This window comes from Cetorhinus maximus, chromosome 13 (genome assembly GCF_964194155.1).
Source record: "Cetorhinus maximus chromosome 13, sCetMax3.hap1.1, whole genome shotgun sequence".
NCBI lineage: Eukaryota > Metazoa > Chordata > Chondrichthyes > Lamniformes > Cetorhinidae > Cetorhinus > Cetorhinus maximus.
In genome coordinates, this window is record NC_135891.1 from 121,876,639 (window position 1) to 121,898,568 (window position 21,930).

Genomic DNA, 21,930 nt, shown 5'->3' on the forward strand with positions numbered 1-21,930 from the left:
CTGCACCTGCATGCTAACTTTCTATGTTCCTTATACGAGCACACCCAAGTCTCTTTGAACATCAACAATTACAAGTTTCTCCACCTTTTAAAAAATATTCTGCATTTCTGTTTTTTTTTATCCATGGGATGTGAGCATTGCTGGCTAGGCCAGCATTTATTTCCCACCCCTAAATGCCCTTGTTTGGAGGGCATTTAAGAGTCAACCACATTGCTGTGGATCTGGAGTCACATGTAGGCCAGACCAGGTAAGGACAATAGATTTCCTTCCCTAAAGGACATTAGTGAACCAGATGGATTTTTACAAAAATCGATAACGGTTTCATGGTTATCTCAGACTCTTAATCCCAGATTTTTATTGAATTAAAATTTCACTATCTGCCGTAGTGGGATTTGAACCCAGGTCCCCGGAGCATTTCCCTGAGTCTCTGGAATACTAGTCCAGTGAAAATACCACTATGCCACCTTACAACCAAAGTGAATAACCTCACACTTCCCTATATTATACTCCATTTGCCATCTTGTTTCCCACTCACTTACCCTGTCTATATCCCTTTGCAGCCTTTCTGTATCCTCCCCTCAGTTTATCTCCCCATCTAGCTTGGTATCATCAGCAAACCTTGATACATTACTCTCTGTCTATTCATCAAATGCATTAATATAGATTGTAAATAGCTGAGGCCCCAGCACTGATCCTTGTGGCACTCCACTATTCACTGCCTGCCAACTTGAAAAAACCCATTTATGCCACTCTCTGTTTTCTATCCATTAACCAAACCTCTATCCATGTGAATATATTACCCCTAACTCCATAAGCCCTTTTATTGTCTATTAACCTTTTGTGTGGCACCTTATCGAATGCCTTTTGGAAATCCAGGTATACTACATCTATTGATTCCCCTTTGTCTACCCTACTAATTACATCATCAAAAAACTCTAATAAATTTGTCAAACACAATTTCCCTTTAGTAAAACCGTGTTGAGTTGTCCTAATCATATTACACTTTTCTAAGTGCATTGTTAAGACTTCCTTAATCATCGATTCCAGCATTTTCCTATCAACTGAAGCTAGGCTAAATGGCCTGTAGTTCACTGTTTTCTCTCTCCCTCCTTTCTTGAAAAGTGATGTAACATTTGCCAACTTCCAATCTAAAGGGACCATTCCTGAACCTCAGGAATTTTGGAAAATCATTGCTAGTGCATCTGCCATCTCTGCAAATATCTCTTTTAGAACCATAGGGTGTAGGCCATCAGGTCCTGGGGATTTGTTGGATTTTAGTCCCTTAAGTTCCTCCAATACTTTATCTCTGTTGATATTAATTTCCCTAATTTCCTCACTCTCTTAGCCTGTGTGTTACCATTTTTCTTCTACCGTGAATGCAGGCAAAATATTTGTTCAATGTCTCTGCCATTTCCTCATTCCACTTGATAATTTCTCCTGTCTCTGCTTCTACGGGACCACTGTTTACTTTAACTACTCACTTCCTCTTTATATACTTCTAAAAGTTCTTACAATCTGTTTTTATATTCCTGCCCTTTTTATCAACTTTTTGGTGGCCCTCTGCTGGTTTCTAAAACATTCGCAATCCTCAGACTTACTACTGTTTTTTGCAACATTGTAAGCCTCCTTTTAATCAAATACTTCCTGAGTGAGCCACAGATGGATCTGTCTTGCTGAGTTTTAGTTCTTCAGTGGAATGTATTTTTATAGAGGAGAGTGTGAGAGGAGGACCCCGGGACAAGCAGCCAGCAGCACATAGCACCTAACATCACAGGAGAAACATAAGTTCATTGGGTTGATGAGAAACTGCTGTTAGGGAGTGTCATCAAGTAGCTGAGAATTAAAAAAACACACTTTTTAAAAGTTGTGGCTACTTAAATTTAAGTAAGAAACACAAGCAATAAGGAAATAAAGTTAAGTTGAGGCTAGATAAAATAAAGTATCAAATAAAAATCAAGTAAACCAAAGTAAAATAAAGTTAACACAAGGGAAGTAATTTGAAGCCATGGCAGGATGGCTCAGTTGAGTGGAATGCTTGTCTTGTAATATGTGGAAAGTTGTGGATGCTAACAATGTCCTAGATAAGCACATGTGCAGGAAGTGTCACCAGCTGCAGAGCCTTGAGTTTTGAGTTTCGGAGCTCGAGCGGCGGCTGGAGTTACTGTGGCGCATCCACGAGGCTGATAGCTATATGGTTCAGCGAGATGGTCACACGACAGCTTAGGAGCCCGGAGGTAGAAAGGGAATGGGTGACTGCCGGGCAGCCCAAGAAAATTAGGCAGGTAGTGCAGGAGTTCCCTGGGGTCTCGCTCGCCAATCGGTTTCCGTTTTGGATACCGATGAGGGCGTTGGTTCCTTGGAGGGATGCAGTCAGAGACCAGCTTTGCTGTACAGGAGGGGAGAGAGAGAGAGGGGAAGAGCAGTAGTAATAGAGCATTTGTTATTTAGGGGAACAGACAGGCTTTTCTGTGGCCATAGATGTGACTCCAGGATGATATGTTGCCTCCCTGGTGCCAGGGTCAAGGATGTCACTGAGCGGCTGCAGAGCATTCTTTTGGGGGAGGGTAATCAACCAGAGGTTGTGGTCCACTTTGTACCAATGACTTGGGTAGGAAAGGGGATGAGACCCTGAAAGCAGACTTTAGGGAGATAGGAAGAAGACTGAAAAGCAGGACCTGTAAAGCAGTAATCTCAGGAAGCGAGTATAGAAATAGGAGAATTGAGCGATCGAACACGTGGCTGGAAAGCTGGGGTAGGAGGGAGGGCATTAGATTTCTGAGGTACTGGGACCAGTTCTGGGGAAGGTGGGACCTGTATAGGTCAGACGGTCTACACCTGAACAGGACTGGGATGAATATTCTCGCAGGGAGATTTGCTAGTGCTGTTGGAGGGGTTTTAAACTAGATTGGCAGGGGATGGGAACCTGAGGGCAAATTCAGTGCAGGGAACGGGAGATTGAGAATTAGTGAGTGACTCTGAAAGACGGAAGCAGCACAGATTTAAAAAATGTGTAGCACAGAAATCTGACAGTGTTGAAAAGTTTATGTGTAAATGCAAGGAGCATAATAAATAAAGCCAATAATCTGAGGGCACAGACACATGGCAGCATGATATCATTGCTATAATAGAAACTTGGCTTAAGGAGGGGCAAAAATGGCAGCTCAACATCCCTGGATATAGGGTTTTCAGGCAGGATAAGGAGGGAGATAAAAAAGGTGGGGGGTGTAGCATTATTGGTTACATAATCAATTACAGTTGTGAGGAGGGATGATATACTAAATGAAGCATCAAATGAGGCCATATGGGTTGAGCTCAAATGAAAAAGGGGCAGCCACATTGCTAGGAGTGTATTATAGATTCCCAAATAGTGGAGGGAGTTAGAAGAGCAAATATGTAGACAGATTTCTGAGTGCAACAATAATAGGGCAGTAATCGTCTGGGACTTCAGCTATCGTAATATTGATTGGGATATGAACAGTGTGAAGGGCACAGACAGAGCAAAATTCAAGAGAATTTCAGCCAGCACATAACAAGCCCAATGAGAGGGGGCGCAATTCTAGATTTAGTCTTAGGAAATGAAGCTGGGCAAGTGGATGAAGTAGCAGTGGGGGACCATTTTAGAGATAGTGATCATAATACAGTTAGATTTAGCACTATTGTGGAAAAGGACAAAGAGGAGGAGTGTGAAATATTGGATAAAATAAGCAAGTGAGAGAGGAAGTAATGGCGGGGCTGGCATCCTTGAAGGTGGATAAATCACCAGGGTCAGATGGATTGTATCCCAGGCTGTTGAAGGAAGCCAGGGAGGAAATAGCAGATGCTCTAAGGATCATTTTCCAATCCTCACTAGATACAGGTGAGGTCCCAGAGGATAAGAGTTCTGCGAACGTTGTACCATTATTTAAGAAGGATATGAGAAATAGGCCAGGAAATTATAGGGCAGTCAGTCTGACTTCGGTGGTAGGCAAATCATTGGAAACAATTCTGAGATACAGGATAAACTGTCAATTAGAAAGGCACAGATTGACCAGGGATAGTCAGCATGGTTTTGTTAGGGGAAGATCTTAATAGAATTTTTTGAGGAAGTAACAAGGAGGGTTGATGAGGGTGGTGTAGTGGATGTTGTCTGCATGGATTTCAGTAAGGCACTTGACAAGGTCCCACATGGCACAATAGTCAGGAAAGTGAGATCTCATGGGATACAGGGGAAGGTGGTAGGTTGGATCCAAAATTGGCTCAGTGACAGGAAACAAAGGGTAATGGTCAATGGATGTTTTTGCAAATGGAAAATGGTTTCCAGTGATGTTCCACAGGGCTCAGTGTTGTTGCCCTTGCTGTTTGTTGTATATATTAATGCTTTAGACTTAAATGTGGGAGGCATGTTTGAGAAATTTGCAGATGACACAGAAATTGGTCATGTAGTTCATGGTGAAGAGGAAAGCTGTCAATTCCAGAAATATATCAATGGTTTTCTTGAGTAGGAGAAGAAGTGGCAAATGGAATTCAATCTGGGAAAGTGTGAGGTAATGCATTTGGGGAGGACAAACAAAGCAAGTGAATGCTCTGTAAATGGGAAGATACTGAGAGGGGTTAAGGAAGTGAGAGATCTTGTATTGTGCATAGCTGTCAAAATAAACCCTTCTTCATTACACAATACTAGATTTCTCACTTCCTTATCCCCTCTCAGTAACTTTCCATTTACAGTGCATTCCCTTGCGTTGTTTGCCCTCCCCAAATGCATTACCTCACACTTTTCCAGATTGAATTCCATTTGCTACTTCTTCTCCTACTCAAGAAAACCACTGATATATTTCTGGAATTGACAGCTTTGGAGTGCATATCCACAGGTCCCAGAAGGTGGCAGGACAGATGGACAAAGTGGTCAGGAAGGCATATGGAATGCTTTCCTTTATTTGGTGAGGTATTGAATACAAAAGCAGGGATGTAATGATGCAACTGTATAAAATGCTAGTTAGGCCATAGCTGGAATTTTTTGTACAGTTCTGGTCACCACATTACAGGAAGGACATAACTTTTGCGGAGAATGTGCAGAGGAGATTTACAAGAATGTTGCCAGGGCTTGAAAATGGAAGCTATGAGGAGAGATTGGATAGGCTAGGATTGTTTTGTTTAGAACAGAGGAGGCTGAGGGGTGACCTAATTGAGGTGTACAAAATTATGAGGGGCTGAGATAGGGTAGGCACAAAGACTTGCTTCCCCTAACTGAGGGGTCAATTACCAGGGGGCATAGATTTAAGGTGATTGGTAGAAGGATTAGAGGGGACATGAGGAAAAACTTTTTCACCCAGGGGGTGGTGGGCGTCTGGAATTCACTGCCTAAGTTGGTGGTTGAGGCTGAAATGCTCAACTCATTTAAAAGGTACCTGGATCTGCATCTGAAGTGCTGTAACCTGCAAAGCTACGGACCAAGTGCTGGAAAGGGGATTAAAATGAGCGGCTAGTTTCTCTTTTCTCTTTTTTTGGCCAGTGCAGACACGATGGGCTGAATGGCCTCTTTCTGCACCGTACCTTTTCTATGGTTCTATTTTGAATTGTTTCTTGAAATGTTTCCTCCTGTACATTTACCTTCATACCTTTTGGTCTATTTACCCAATTAACCTTAGCCAATTCTCCTCTCATACCTCTGTAATTGGCTTTGTTTAAGTTTAAGATTTTTGTTTGTGATTCGAATATGTCACTTTTAAACTTAACATGGAATTGAATGGTATTATGATCACTATTTCCCATTGGATCCTTTATTTTGAGATTACCAAATAAACTCTTCTTCATTACACAATACTAGATTTAAGATAGCTTTATCCCTGGTCAGTTCCACTATGTACTTCTCCAAGAAACTGCCACAAAAACATTCTACAAATGTATCTTGTAGACCATTCTTACCAATTTGATTGTCCCAGTGTATATAGAGATTAAAGTCCCGCTACAATTATTATATTTCTTTTGATACAGGCTCCAATAATTGCTTGTTTAATGCTCTGCCCAACGGTATAACTACTGTTCGGGGGCCTATAAATTACTCCAACCAGTGTTTTCTGACTCTTGCTATTCCTAATTTCCACCCATACTGACTCTACTTCATGGTCTTCTGAGGCCAATCATTTCTCACTAATGTCCTTATGTTGTCCTTTACTATCAGGGCTACCTCTACTCCTTTGCCATTCTGTCTCTCTGAAATATTATATACCCTGGAATATTTATTTTCCAACCTTGATCACCTTGTAACCATATGTCTGTAATGATGATTTACCTCTATTTGTGCCACTAGTTTGTCTATCTTATTACAAATGCATCATGAATTCAGATAAAGAACCTTTAATTTCATCTTTTTAAAATTTCTATTCCCTGCAATTACATTATTTGCCGATGTACATTTTTTGTTAAACTCTGTCCCTTCCTCTCCTACTCTGCTTGTCTTTACCAACATCACCACATTATGCCGATACCGTGACCTTTCACAGAATCTTTGGGTTTCTAAGTCTCCCTTCACCCAGACCCTCCCCCCACCATCCTGTTAGTTTAAATACAGCATGGATTTGTAAAAATAAAACCTAGTTGAATTTTTGATGAGGCAACAGGAAAGATTGATGAAGGGAATGGCAATAGATGTTGTCTGTATGGATTTTAAGGATGTGTTTTACAAAGTACTACATAAAGATCTGGTTAACAAAATTGAGGCTCATGGAATAGGAAGGTCAATGCCAGCATGGATAAGAAACTGGCTTAAGGACAGAAAATAGCGAGTCATTGTAAATGATTTTCAGGCTGCAGAATGGTAGACAGCGGTGTTTCCCAAGGGTTACTGCGAGAACCACTGCTGTTTTTGATATATAAAATTTGATGAAGGTACAAAACTTGCAGGATGATGCTAATTGACTGCAACAGGACATAGATAGACTAGAGGAATGGACAGGCAAATGGCAGATGGAATGAGAAGTGTGAGGTGATGCATTTTGGCAGAAGGGATAGGGAGAGGCAACATAGACTTAATGGCACAGTTCTAAAGCATGTGCATGGACAGAGGGGCCTGGGGGTTCATGTGCATTGATCTTTGGAGGCAGGACATACTGAGAGAGCAGTCAGCAAAGAATATGGGATCTTGGGCTTCATAAATAGGGGTATTGAGTAGTAAAACAGGGAAGTTATGCTGAACGCTTTTAAGGGTCTGGTTAGGCAACAACTAGAATATTGTGTCCAGTTCTGGTCATCATATTTTAGGAAGGATGTGAGGGTCCTTCAGAGGATGCGGAGAAGATTTACCAGAATGGTTCCAGGGCATGGGGAGTTTTAGTTACAATGTTAGGTTGGAAAGGCTGGGATTGTTCCCCTTGGATCAAAGGAGGTTGAGGAGAGACTCAGCAGGTCTGACAGCATCTGCGGAGAGGAATACAGTTAACGTTTCGAGTCCGAATGACCCTTCATCAGTGCTAAGAAATATAGAAGTGAGGTGGAATATATTATAAATGCTAAATTACTTTAAAAGAACAAAGGAAATAAACAGCCTAATAAAGCATTTTTATAATAGGGTGTAAAAAGTAACAACAATTTACAACCTCAATGTTAAAATTAAATTCCAGTTAAATTATATTCCACCTCATTTCTATATTTCTTAGTTCTGATGAAGAGTCATACGGACTCGAAACGTTAACTGTATTCCTCTTTGAAGATGCTGTCAGACCTGCTGAGTTTTTCCAGGTGTTTTTGTTTTTGTTTCAGGTTTCCAGCATCTGCAGTATTTTGCTTTTATCTTAGAGGTTGGGGAGAGATTTGATAGAGGTGTACAAGATTATAACAGGTTTGGATAAGGTGGACAATGTAAAGCTGTCCCCATTAACTAATGGTACAAGGACTAGGGGCACAGGTTTAACGTTTTGGGAAGTAGATGCAGTGTGAATGTGAGGAAGAACTTTTTCACATGGCAAATGGTAATGACCTGGAAGTCACTGCCCAGGAGGGTGGTCAGTGGAGCCAATCAATAATTTCTAAAGGAAATTGGATGAGCACTTGAGGGAAATAATATTGTATAGAGGGATAGAGCGTCTAAATGGGACTGGATTGCTCGACAGAAAGCTGATTAGGACTTGATGGACTGAATGGCCTCCTTCTGTGCCTTAATGACTGTATAATTATAATCAGAGGCAGACAGTTCTTCAGTACCAGCTGCGCCTCCAGGAGCATTGGCCACTGATGGTACTGAAGGAAGCTGGGAAGAGGAGCAGTCATGGAGGCCATGGATACAGGTAATGGAGATTGCCTCACCAGGTCCAGTTAGGCAGGTTCTGGCGAGGGGGAATCAGTTTTAAGGTCAGGGGCAGTTTCCACAGGGGCAGCCCTTGCTGCTGGCAGGGCCCTCTGAGTTGGGTACCCAAACAGGAGGGGTCCTCCTTTGGCCATTGGCAGGCCATCAGCTTTTCTACTAGCAGTGGTGGGGAGTGGCTATTTATTGCCTCAGTTAGCCAATGGGTAAGAAGGCTGACCTCAATATTCCATACCCCAACTTAATTAGGGGGAGTGGGGAAGGCGGCAGGCTCTCCACCCTGTGCCTTCTTGTCCCATTCAATGCCCCCTCTGCCTCTCGGCTGGATTTTGGGAATGCATTAACTTCTGTCCTATGACTCTAATAACATCAAAACTGTCTCTAACACCAATAATATTTTAATATTTCTATTTTCTTGCAGCCCTGGGCGATCTTCAGTCTCCTTCGATAACGAGATTGTGATGATGAATCATGTTTACAGAGAGAGGTTTCCTAAGGTAAGGTATCAAAATGACAAAGCTTAACATTACATCTAATGTTACACTGTCACATTACACCATAACATAGCACCATCACATTACAGCCTCGACATTAAATACTGTAGTGTATCAGTTTTGGCTCTGGGTAGCATGATGGCATTTGAATCATAAGGTGCTGAGTTAAACATAGAAGCATAGAAAAGAAAATGGCTTAGCAAAGAGGCCATTCTGCCCATTGTGTCTATACTGTCCAAAGTAGAGCTATCCAGCCTAATCTCACTTTCTGGCTCTTTGTAGCCCTACAGGTTAGGGCACTGCAAGTGCAGAGCCATGTCTTTTTTAATTATGAAGATTTTTCAGGCAGTGAGTTTCAGAACCCTACCACCCTGTGCATGAAACAGTTCTCTTCTGACCCTTCTGCCAATCACTTTAACCCTCTGCCTCCTGGTTATTGACCTCTCTGTTAACAGAAATAGATTCTTCCTATCCACTTGGGTTTCTCATAACTTTGCACACCCCAGCGAAATCTCCCACAGCCTCCTCTGTACCAAGAAAAAAATCCCAGTCTATCCAATCTTTCCTCATGGCTAAAATTCTTCATCCTTGTAAACATCCTTGTAAATTTCCTCTGTACCCTGTCTAGTGTGATCACACCCTTCCTGTAATGCACTGACCAGAACTGTATGCATTAGGCTGTGGCCTAATTAGTGTTTATATAGTTCTAGCTTAGTCTCCCTGCTCTTGTATTTTATACCTCAACTAATAAAGGAAAATATTCCATATGTTTTCTTAACCATCTCATCTACTGCCCAGTTACCTTCAGGGTTCTGTGCAAATGCACTCTAAGGTCCCTTGGCTCCTCCACTTTTAGTATTCTACCATTTACTGTATATTCTCTCACATTGTTAGCCATCCTCAGGAATTTTGCTCTGAAATCTACTGATTGACCTTCACCATTCTGTACCTCTTCTACTCTACGGATCAGATTCAATCCCACACATGTCTTTCTGAAAAATGAAAGTCACCGTAGTCCCAGAGGCTGCTCTCATTAGAGAAAGACAACTGGTTGTGAGTTTAATCTGAGGGTTACCACACCTCCAGCGATGTTGAGAAGGTGGGCCCTTCATGGCTGACCTCAGGCGGTATGGGAATTGAACCCACCCTGTTGGTGTCACTCTGCATCACAAGCCAGCCATCCAGCCAACTGAGCTAACCGACCCTACTTAAAAATTAACAACTCTGATCTTGAATTACGTACAGTACTTCAGTAATTACTTTCTCTCTGTGCTTTAAAGTAGCTGTTAATTCTCCCAGAACTTTCAGCCCTGCTCCTCCTGGTCCATGTAGCTTTTTGCAGGATGATTGAAGAACTCTCCTGTTTAACTGGGGTTCAGTGTCTGAAGGAATTGAAACTGCTGCTCCAGTAACTAATTTAAAGTGGGTCCTGTGATCTTTGACCAGGATCTCTGCGCTCCAATAGCTTTCATCTACTTCTTTAATCTCTCCTAAGAAGGATATCTCAATGTCTTGTGAATCTCCCACTTCATGGGCTGGGTATCCTTTTAAAACTGTCTCTTTTTGAGACTTCTACCTGATTTTTCTACTGGGACACACTTCCTGAAAATGCCCCATCCTTTTACACCAATGGCATTGTACGTCTTTGGCAGGACAGTTCCCACACCTGTGCCTTTCTCTGCTGCACCAACAACAGCTAATTTGCTGCCACTAATTGCTTTTTTGTTGCACGTGTCTCCTTCTTTCTATTTTCACTTTTATATGTCTGACGAATTCAACTGTATCTGTTACTTTGGAATTTGGACTCTCTCTCTCTCTCTCTCTCCCTTGTCTACCGATTGGTTCTGCCTCCTGATCTCGACTGGTTGACTTAATTGAATTAGTTGCCTTCACCAGTGTCAAGTCATCTTGAGACTGCAAATGATCCGATAATGCATCATTCACTACCCCAACAACTATTCTGTCGCGAATTAGCTCCTCTTTCAGATCACTATACTCACAGTGCTAATCAGTGTAAATCATTAATAAATGTGTTGATACTTTCCCCTGTCTCTGGGTACATTTATTGAGCTTTGCGCATTCCACAATGGTGTTCTTGTAGACTGTTACGGACCAGAGGGAGATTAATTTAAACAGCCCCGATTTCTCCTCTCACTACCCGTCCGTAAACTGAAAGGTGTTTTTGATTTCTGATGTCCCCCACCCATTGTAAGTGGGGATGTGTTTTCCCCAACCCTTCAGTTTGGAGTGATCCAATCCCTTGTTAATAACCCCACAGCGAACTCGAAGTAAGGCAAAATAAGACGGTTGGTTGGTGGGAAGGGGTTTCGCAATGTTTGCCTCTGTTTGCGCCTATAGAATAAAAGAGGGATAAGGAAAAGAAAGGGGTACAGGGCAAAACCACGATAAAAATAAGAGTTATGGTTTCACGTGTGTCCAGAATCAAAAGTCCAATAGGGTATTCCTGTAGAGGTTAGCAGGCTGAAACTGTCACAGGGTGATCCTTCTTCCCAGAAGCGAATACTTCCCTGATGGAAGAAGGCATGTGGAGATGTGTACCTTCTGTGTAACTTCTGTCTCCCTTCCCACTGTCGCATACCGTGCACCCTCTTCATTCTGTCCTGGAGGTGACACCTTATGCAGGACTCACAATGACGGTTACAGAGATGCGTGTCCGTTCAGTAGGACCTGAGGGGAATTTTCTTTCATGACTACATTTCTTCCCTTTGCTGTTCTCCCATGTGCAGTCCTTTGTCCATTGGTGCCATGGTCTGAACTGCACTCCTTCAATGTGTCGTCACTGCCAGCAGCCTCCAATGCTGAGATTTGAGAGTCACGTACATCCTGAAGACTCCCGCTCTTCCTGCCTATTCCTACTCTTCCAGATGGCCACATCTACTTATCCTGAACTCTCACTGCCTGCAGGGTGACCACCTCCTGAATGTAAGATCCAGGAAACTCTTATCATCCCTGATGCTCCGCACTGCCTCCAGCTGCCCCATAAGCTTAGAAATCCTGAGCTTGAGCTGAGGTAGTTGGAGAAACTTCCAACACATGTGATCCCCCAAGAAACATGAAGTGTCCTGAAGTTCCCACATGGTTCAGGAATGGCAAGCTGCAGGAACAGCTGACCATCCATAATCAAAACAATTGAGAAACTTTCTCTCCAGCACTTGTTTCAAGTCGGCAAAGTCAATCAGTAATCCATTCTCACTCATACTTTTCATCGAGTGCATAGCACATTGTCCCACAATGAACTATGACCTATATACCATTCAATGGGTTTACTATATTCAGTGCTCGCATTGTATAGAATCTGACACAATATTGATTCCAGCCATGTTGAGGTACAACCTGTTTGACCTATACGGGTCTCAAACCTCCCAAAACCAGTTCCAATGCCCCAGGAACCTAAATCCCTCCCACTCCATCTGAATGTGCATTCAGACACATAGACATACAGAAACTAGGAACAGGAGTAGGCCATTCGGCCCTTCGAGCCTGCTCCACCATTCAATATGATCATGGCTGATCCACTATCTCAACGCCATATTCCCGCTTTCTCTCCATACCCCTTGATACCCCTAATATCCAAACATTTATCAATCTCTTTCTTGAATATACTCAGTGACCCGGCCTCCATAGCCTTCTGTGGTAGAGAATTCCACAGGTTGACCACGATCTGAGTGAAGGAATTTTTCCTCATCTCAGTCCTAAATGGCCTGCCCCATATCCTGAGACTGTGGCCCCTGGTTCTAGACTCCCCAACCAGGGGAAACACCCTCCCTGCATCCAGCCTGTCAAGCCCTGTTAGAATTTTATATGTTTCAATCAGATCCCCTCTCACTCTTCTAAACTCTAGTGAATGCAGACCCAGTCGAACCAATTCAGCTGCACTATCCTCCTATTTCTATACTCACAAGCATGTGGCACTGATGATAATCCAGAGATTACGACCTTTGAGGTCCTGATATTAATTTTTTTCCGAGTTCCCTAAAATCAGGTTATAGATCTTATTGCTCTTTCTACCTATGTCATTGATACCAATATGGATGACGACCTCTGGCTGTTCACCCATTCAGAATCCACCTCTATGGATTTGAACCCCTAATCCATGGCTGGCACTCAAGGGCAGTATTGAGGGAGTGTGGCACTTTCAGAGGAAAGGTTTTTCGATGAGGCCACCTCCACATTCTCAGGTGGATGTAAAAGATCTCATGCTCACTTGTGGAAAAACAAGGGAGTTAACCATCTTCATAAAAACGTATGAGGCTGATTGCAAAATCCTGCCGCTAACCTTGCTGTTGCTGTCATGTTGAGTCGGATGTTGCCCCTTCCAATCTTTGCTGGGATGTGTTTTCTGTGTAACTTTTTACCCACTTACTGTCCTCACCCATTAACTGGATGGTTGTTCTCTTCATATGGTGATAGGCCACAGCTCAGATGGAGGAACGACTTCAGGAAATTATCAGCAGCTTCTCGCTCGACAACGTTTTGCCACTTGCAGACGGAGTGCTCGGGTTCATCCACCATCAGATCATCGAACTGGCCCGAGACTGTCTGGTGAAGTCACACGAAGCCCTCATCACCTCCCGCTACTTCCTTGAATTGCAGGAAAATTTGGAGAAGATGTTGCAGGATGTGAGTACCCACCCCAATCCAATCCAGCTCAACCCAGGCCAGCCCGGTCCAAGCCCAAACCAGCCCAAACCTAAAAGTGAGACAGGTTACAGAAGCTGTTCGTCTTGCATTTATCAGGACAAATGCAAGAATGCCAAATTTTAAATGATCACAATAGTTTATACTGCAGGAGAAAAGGGTGATGATTGGTTGTCAAGTCGACTCAGTTTGGCAAAGTCGTTGCCTAGAGAAAGCAGTGGGGGAACTATAGGCTCCTGACTTTGGGTAATTTTTAAAAAGCTGTAAGACTTGAACATATTCCTTTTGTTTGTAGAGAATGGGCCCCTGTGTATGAATGTATGTCGCTTCTTGCAAGTGTAAATGAGCCACATTATTATCTCCACTTAAATTGGTTGTTCGTGTAGCTATTAGCGCACTCAGTATTGTTCAGTAATTGCTGTCCAATCATGGAATCACATCTAAGAGTAATCATTTTGTTTTGGGTTTTGTAAGCATGGGTTGGTTGAGTATGATCTGCACTTTGCCTATTGCAAATGACAAAAGGAACATGCTGTTTGATTTGATCAGCCAATTGCTGGGAATGGCTATGTACCTGACATCACAATGGCACTGAAATTTATACCCAACGTTGTTCAATTATGTGGTAGGCAGAATGTCAGAAGTGATATACATTCATACACAGCCACCCGTTCTCCACAAACAAAAGGAATATATTCAAGCCTTGCGCCTTTTTTGAATTACCCAAGATCTTGGGGAGCCTCTGGGGAGCCCCTGTTGCTCTCTCGATGGCAATGCCTCGGCCAATCCGATCCGCTTGCCAACCAATCAGATCCACTTGCCAACCTATCAGAAGCCTTTTCTCCAGTGGTATAAACTGTTGTGATTGTTTGAAATTGGGTATCTTGCATCTGTCCTGATGAGTGCAAAATGAAAAGTTTCTGCAACATGTCTCTCTTTTCAGCAATATTCAAGGACATATTAGGGCTTGATCAAATAGGAAAGTTTTGAGGCACATCTTAGAGGAGAGAAAGATAGCAAGCAGAGCGCTTTAGAGAGAGTTTAGGCCCTTGGCAGCTGAAGGCACTGCCACTAACAGTGGAGTAATTAAAATCTAAATGTTCAAGAGGCCAGAATTAGAGGCCCACAAAGATCTCTTGGCTTGTGCAGGAGGAGGAGTTTTTTAAAATTCATTTACGGGATGTGGGTGTTGCTGGCTGGGTCAGCGTTTATTGCCCATCCCTAGTTGCCTTTGAGAAGGTGGTGGTGAGCTCCCTTCTTGAACTGCTGCAGTCCATGTGGTGTAGGTACACCCACAGTGCTGTTAGGGAGGGAGTTCCAGGATTTTGACCCAGCGACAGTGAAGGAACGGTGATATATTTCCAAGTCAGGATGGTGTGTGACTTGGAGTGGAACTTCCAGGTGGTGGTGTTCCCATCTATCTGCTGCCCTTGTCCTTCTAGATGGTTGTAGTCGTGGGTTTGGAAGGTGCTGTTGAAGGAGTCTTGGTGAGTTTCTGCAGTGCATCTTGTAGATTACAGAGATAGGGAGGGGATGAGGTAATTGAAGGATTTGAAAACAAGAATGAGAATTTTAAAATGTAGTTGTTGCCGGACTGGAAGCCAATGTAGATCAGTGAGCACAGGTGGTGATGATTGAATGGGACTTCATGCAAGCTAGGTCACAGGCAGCAGAGTTTTCGATGACCTCAAGTTTACGGAGGGTAGAGTGTGGGAGACCAGCCAGGACAGGATTGGAATAGTTAAGTCTAGAGGTAACAAAGGCATAGATGAGAGTTTCAGCATCAGATGAGCTGAGACAGGGGCAGTGTTGGAAGAAGAGTTCTATAATTCTTACTCCCCTGCTCTTTCTCCAAAACCCTGCATATTTTTCCCTTCAAGTATTTATCCAATTCGCTTTTGAAGGTTATTATTGAATCTGCTTCCACCGCCCTTTCAGGCAATGCATTCCAGATCACAACAACTTGCTGTGTAATTTGTTTTTCCTCACCTCCTGTCTGGTTCTTTTGTCGATTACTTTAAAGCTGTGTCCCTTTAGTTACCAACCCTACTGCCACTGAAAAGTTTCTCCATATTTACTCCATCACAACTCAACATGATTTTGAACACCTTTATCAAATCTCCCCTTAACTTTCTCTGCTCTAAGGAGAACAATCCCAGCTTCTCCAGTCTCCCCACATAACTGAAAATCCCCCTCCCCTGAGTAACATTCTCGTAAATCTCCTGCACCCTCACCGAGGCCTTGACATCCTTCCTAAAGTGCAGTGCCCTAAATTGAACACAATCCTCCAGATGGGGTCCAACCAGCGATTTATAAAGATTTAGTAAAACTTCCTTGTTTTTGTACTCAATGACTCTATTAATAAACCAAACCTCCTTTCGGGCTTTTTAATAGCCTTCCCATTTCACCCTGCCTCCTTCAAATACTTGTGGAAATACAGCACCCCCCCACCCCCGCCTCCAAGTCTCTCTGTCCCTGCACCCCCTTTAGACTGTACCATTTAGTTTATATTGCCTCTCCTCATTCTTCTGAAAGACGTCACTTCAGACTTCACATTTGGGGAATTGTGGCAGAGTGGTAATGTCGGGGAGGGAGCGAGCATGGGCTCAGATCCCACCATGGCAGCTATTCGAATTTAAATTCAAAGAATAAACCTGGAATATAAAGCTAGTAAAGGTGACCGTGAAACTGTCATTGATCGGTGTAAAAACCCATCTGACTCACTAATGTCCTTCAGGGAAGGAAACCTGCCATCCTTACCTGGTCTACATGTGACTCCAGGCCCACAGCAATGTGGTTGATTCTTAACTGCCCTCTGAAATGGCCTAGCAAGCCACTCAGTTCAAGGGTTAGAGTTCGGGTACCCCGAGGGGGACACAGTCTGAGGCTGGAGAGGCTTCAGCAGGGCTGTCTCCACATCACTGCCCCATCACTTCCCTGAACCATCACTATCCTTCCATAACCCCCAAATCCCACCATGAATCCCCCACCCTCACCCCAACCCGCTGAAACACTCTCTAACTCCCAAACCTCTGCAACACCCTGTGAACCCCCCAAAACTCCCGTACCCACTGAACCCACCCACTACCCCACAGATGCCACAGACTGAACCCCCAAATCCTCCACTGAATCCCCCCCTACTCCTTATTCCTCCTCACACCCTAACCACCCTGATCCCCCCACCACTCATCCCCCTGAACAGCCCCAATGCAAACCCCAGCACCCGCCTAAACCCCTCAACCCTCACCCTCCCCGACCTTCCAGAACACCCGTACCCACCCCTCACCCACCCTGGACCCCAAAATGCCCCCTGAACCTCCCACTTCCATAACTGCACCTGCTCCTACTCCTCCTCTGGCTGTTGTCCATGTTATTGTGCCAGGTTTGAAGGTCTTGACTGAGCCTCTCTGACATTCTCGAAATTTCTGGATCTTTCTCTCAGGCCTATGAGCGTGCAGCCAGTGATGAGGTGATGTTTATTACTCAGTTGGTCAGGAAGTTGCTGATGGTGATCGCTCAACCGGCTCGACTCCTGGAATGTTTGGTGAGTTTTGAATCCTCCTCATGTTCCCCTGAATACAAAATTGGGCATTTACAGTTACACAGTGAGTGACCCTTACCCTGAATACACAGTGAGTCTGTACAGTTACACAGCGAGTGATCCTTACCCTGAATACACAGTGACTCTGTACAGTTACACAGTGAGTGACCCTTACCCTGAATACACAGTGAGTCTGTACAGTTACACAGCGAGTGACCCTTACCCTGAATACACAGTGACTCTCTACAGTTACACAGCGAGTGACCCTTACCCTGAATACACAGTGACTCTGTACAGTTACACAGCGAGTGACCCTTACCCTGAATAAACAGTGACTCTGTACAGTTACACAGCGAGTGACCCTTACCCTGAATAAACAGTGACTCTGTACAGTTACACAGTGAGTGACCCTTACTCTGAATAAACAGTGACTCTGTACAGTTACACAGTGAGTGACCCTTACCCTGAATAAACAGTGACTCTGTACAGTTACACAGTGAGTGACCCTTACCCTGAATACACAGTGAGTCTGTACAGTTACACAGTGAGTGACCCTTACCCTGAATAAACAGTGACTCTGTACAGTTACACAGTGAGTGACCCTTACCCTGAATAAACAGTGACTCTCTACAGTTACACAGCGAGTGACCCTTACCCTGAATAAACAGTGACTCTCTACAGTTACACAGCGAGTGACCCTTACCCTGAATAAACAGTGACTCTCTACAGTTACACAGTGAGTGACCCTTACCCTGAATAAACATTGACTCTCTACAGTTACACAGACTGATCCTTACCCTGCTGAGCAGTGACTCTGTACAGTTACACAGTGAGTGATCCTTACTCTGAATAAACAGTGAGTCTGTACAGTTACACAGTGAGTGACCCTTACCTTAATAAACAGTGACTCTGTACAGTTACACAGACTGATCCTTACCCTGAATAAACAGTGACTCTGTACAGTTACACAGTGAGTGACCCTTACCCTGAATAAACAGTGACTCTGTACAGTTACACAGTGAGTGACCCTTACCCTGAATAAACAGTGATTCTGTACAGTTACACAGCGAGTGACCCTTACCTTAATAAACAGTGACTCTGTACAGTTACACAGTGAGTGACCCTTACCCTGAATAAACAGTGACTCTGTACAGTTACACAGTGAGTGACCCTTACCCTGAATAAACAGTGACTCTGTACAGTTACACAGCGAGTGACCCTTACCTTAATAAACAGTGACTCTGTACAGTTACACAGTGAGTGACCCTTACCCTGAATAAGCAATGACTCTGTACAGTTACTCAGTGAGTGACCCTTACCCTGAATAAACAGTGACTCTGTACAGTTACACAGTGAGTGACCCTTACCCTGAATAAACAGTGACTCTGTACAGTTACACAGACTGATCCTTACCCTGCTGAGCAGTGACTCTGTACAGTTACTCAGTGGGTGACCCTTACCCTGAATACACAGTGAGTCTGTACAGGTACACAGTGAGTGACCCTTACCTTAATAAACATTGACTCTCTACAGTTACACAGACTGATCCTTACCCTGCTGAGCAGTGACTCTGTACAGTTACTCAGTGGGTGACCCTTACCCTGAATACACAGTGAGTCTGTACAGGTACACAGTGAGTGACCCTTACCTTAATAAACATTGGCTCTCTACAGTTACACAGACTGATCCTTACCCTGCTGAGCAGTGACTCTGTACAGTTACACAATGAATGATCCTTACCATGAGTAAACAGTGACTCTTTACCGTTGCACAGTGAGTGATCCTTACTCTGAATAAACAATCACTCTGTACAGTTACACTGTGAGTGATCCTTACCCTGACTAAACAGTGACTCTGTACAGTTACTCAGTGAGTGATCCTTACCCTGAATAAACAGTGACTCTGTACAGTTACTCAGTGAGTGATCCTTACCCTGACTAAACAGTGACTCTGTGCAGTTACTCAGTGAGTGATCCTTACCCTGACTAAACAGTGACTCTGTGCAGTTACTCAGTGAGTGATCCTCACCCTGAATAAACAGTGACTCTGCACAGTTCCACAGTGAGTGATCCTTACCATGAATAAACAGTGACTCTGTACAGTTACACAGTGAGTGATCCTTACCCTGAATAAATAGTGACCCTGTACAGTTCCACAGTGAGTGACTCTTACCCTGAATAAACAATGACTCTGTGCTGTTACACAGTGAGTGATCCTCACTATGAATAAACAGTGACTCTGTACAGTTACTCAGTGAGTGACCCTTACTCTGAATAAACAGTGACTCTGTACAGTTACTCAGTGAGTGACCCTTACTCTGAATAAACAGTGACTCTGTACAGTTACTCAGTGAGTGATCCTTACTCTGAATAAACAGTCACTCTGTACAGTTACACAGTGAGTGATCCTTACCCTGAGTAAACAGTGACTCTGTACAGTTACACAGCGAGTGATCCTTACCCTGAGTAAACAGTGACTCTGTACAGTTACACAGTGAGTGATCCTTACCCTGAGTAAACAGTGACTCTGTACAGTTACACAGTGAGTGATCCTTACCCTGACTAAACAGTGACTCTGTACAGTTACACAGTGAGTGATCCTTACCCTGAATACACAGTGAGTCTGTACAGTTACACAGTGCGTGATCCTTACCCTGAATACACAGTGAGTCTGTACAGTTACACAGTGAGTGATCCTTACCCTGAATAAACAGTGACACTGTACAGTTACACAGTGAGGGATCTTTATTCTACCTAAGGTGCTTAATTGTCTTATGGACTAATCATTTTTCTGTATTTTGTGACAGGAGTTTGACCCCGAGGAGTTTTATCATTTACTGGAAGCAGCAGAAGGACATGCAAAAATTGGGCAGGGAATAAAGACAGATATCCCACGATACATCATTAGCCAGCTAGGCCTGACCAAGGACCCACTCCATGGTAAGATTCTGCTTCTCTCTGATATTTATTACTGATCACTTCCTACAACGTATGATTCATTCCTTTGTACTCTTTGCCCACACTGACCTTCACTGAGTATTATTCAAGTATTTTGGATTTCACATTTCTTGTCTACTGAATTTACTTTTATTTGCAACTTTGTTTATCCAGAAATTGTTCAGTTGGACGGTTTAAACTCAATCTCACCGCAGTCGTCTGATTTTCAAGATGTGAGTAAGCGTAATTATCCTTTTTCTCGTCAGATATAATAATTTTTTGATGCTGGGAAGCGACAGTATGGATGTGGTAAAGTGGGGCAATACTACATGGCAAGGACAAATAGATGGGAGTCAGAAGGTTGTGTGTCCAAAAGTCACATCAGCGATTTGAGCCTATGGTCTAGGCCAGTAGCCCAGCGGAGTCCTGCACTGTTGCAGGGTCAGCACTGAGGGAGTGCTGCTGTGTCGCAGGGTCAGCACTGAGGGAGTGCTGCTGTGTCGCAGGGTCAGCACTGAGGGAGTGCTGCTGTGTCGCAGGGTCAGCACTGAGGGAGTGCTGCTGTGTCACAGGGTCAGCACTGAGGGAGTGCTGCTGTGTCGCAGGGTCAGCACTGAGGGAGTGCTGCTGTGTCGCAGGGTCAGCACTGAGGGAGTGCTGCACTGTCACAGGGTCAGCACTGAGGGAGTGCTGCACTGTCACAGGGTCAGCACTGAGGGAGTGCTGCTGTGTCACAGGGTCAGCACTGAGGGAGTGCTGCTGTGTCGCAGGGTCAGCACTGAGGGAGTGCTGCACTGTCGCAGGGTCAGCACTGAGGGAGTGCTGCACTGTCACAGGGTCAGCACTGAGGGAGTGCTGCTGTGTCGCAGGGTCAGCACTGAGGGAGTGCTGCTGTGTCGCAGGGTCAGTACTGGGGGAGTGCCGCACTGTTGAAAGGTCAGTTCAGAGGGAGTGCTGCTGTGTCGCAGGGTCAGCACTGAGGGAGTGCTGCTGTGTCGCAGCGTCAGCACTGAGGGAGTGCTGCTGTGTCGCAGGGTCAGCACTGAGGGAGTGCCGCACTGTTGAAAGGTCAGTTCAGAGGGAGTGCTGCTGTGTCGCAGGGTCAGCACTGGGGGAGTGCTGCTGTGTCGCAGGGTCAGTACTGGGGGAGTGCTGCTGTGTCGCAGGGTCAGTACTGGGGGAGTGCCGCACTGTTGAAAGGTCAGTTCAGAGGGAGTGCTGCTGTGTCGCAGGGTCAGCACTGAGGGAGTGCTGCTGTGTTGCAGCGTCAGCACTGAGGGAGTGCCGCACTGTCACAGGGTCAGCACTGAGGGAGTGCTGCTGTGTCGCAGGGTCAGTACTGAGGGAGTGCTGCTGTGTCGCAGGGTCAGCACTGAGGGAGTGCTGCTGTGTCACAGGGTCAGCACTGAGGGAGTGCTGCTGTGTCGCAGGGTCAGCACTGAGGGAGTGCCGCACTGTTGAAAGGTCAGTTCAGAGGGAGTGCTGCTGTGTCACAGGGTCGGTACTGGGGGAGTGCCGCACTGTCGAAGGGTCATTTCAGAGGGAATGCTGCACTGTCGGAGGGTCAGTACAGAGGGAATGCTGCACTGTCAGAAGGTCAGTATAGAGGATGTGCTGCACTGTCAGAGGGTCAGTACTGAGAGAACGTTGCACTGTCGAGAGGGTCTGTAGTTACATACGAGCAAGGAGCAGGAGTAGACCACTCTCGAGCCTCCTCTGCCATTCAATAAGATCGTGGCTGATCTGATAGTAACCTCAAATCTGCATCCTGCCTGCCCCCTATTACCTACCACCCCCTTGCTTACCAAGAATCTACCCACCTCTGCCTTCAAAATATTCCAAGACGCTGCTTCCACCACCTTTTCAGGAAGAGAGTTCCAAAGCTCACAACCCTCAGAGAGAAAAAAACTCCACCTCATCCCTGTTTTAAATAAGCAATCCCTTATTTTTAGACAGTGATCCCTATTTCTAGATTCTCCCACAAGAGGAAACATCCTCTCCACATTCAGCCTGTCAAGACCCCTC

General features: G+C 44.5%; 1 protein-coding gene across 1 annotated transcript in view; it reads left to right on the forward strand.

The window, feature by feature from the left end:
- LOC144689089 (microtubule-associated serine/threonine-protein kinase 3-like) overlaps window positions 1-21,930 on the forward strand; it is a 185,666-nt gene that overhangs the window by 40,543 nt on the left and 123,193 nt on the right. The window contains exons 6-10 of the mRNA XM_078556239.1: window positions 8,697-8,772; window positions 13,201-13,410; window positions 16,871-16,972; window positions 19,776-19,908; window positions 20,080-20,138. Coding sequence (XP_078412365.1) covers window positions 8,697-8,772; window positions 13,201-13,410; window positions 16,871-16,972; window positions 19,776-19,908; window positions 20,080-20,138 — 580 coding nt within the window. The remainder of the gene's footprint in view (window positions 1-8,696; window positions 8,773-13,200; window positions 13,411-16,870; window positions 16,973-19,775; window positions 19,909-20,079; window positions 20,139-21,930) is intronic.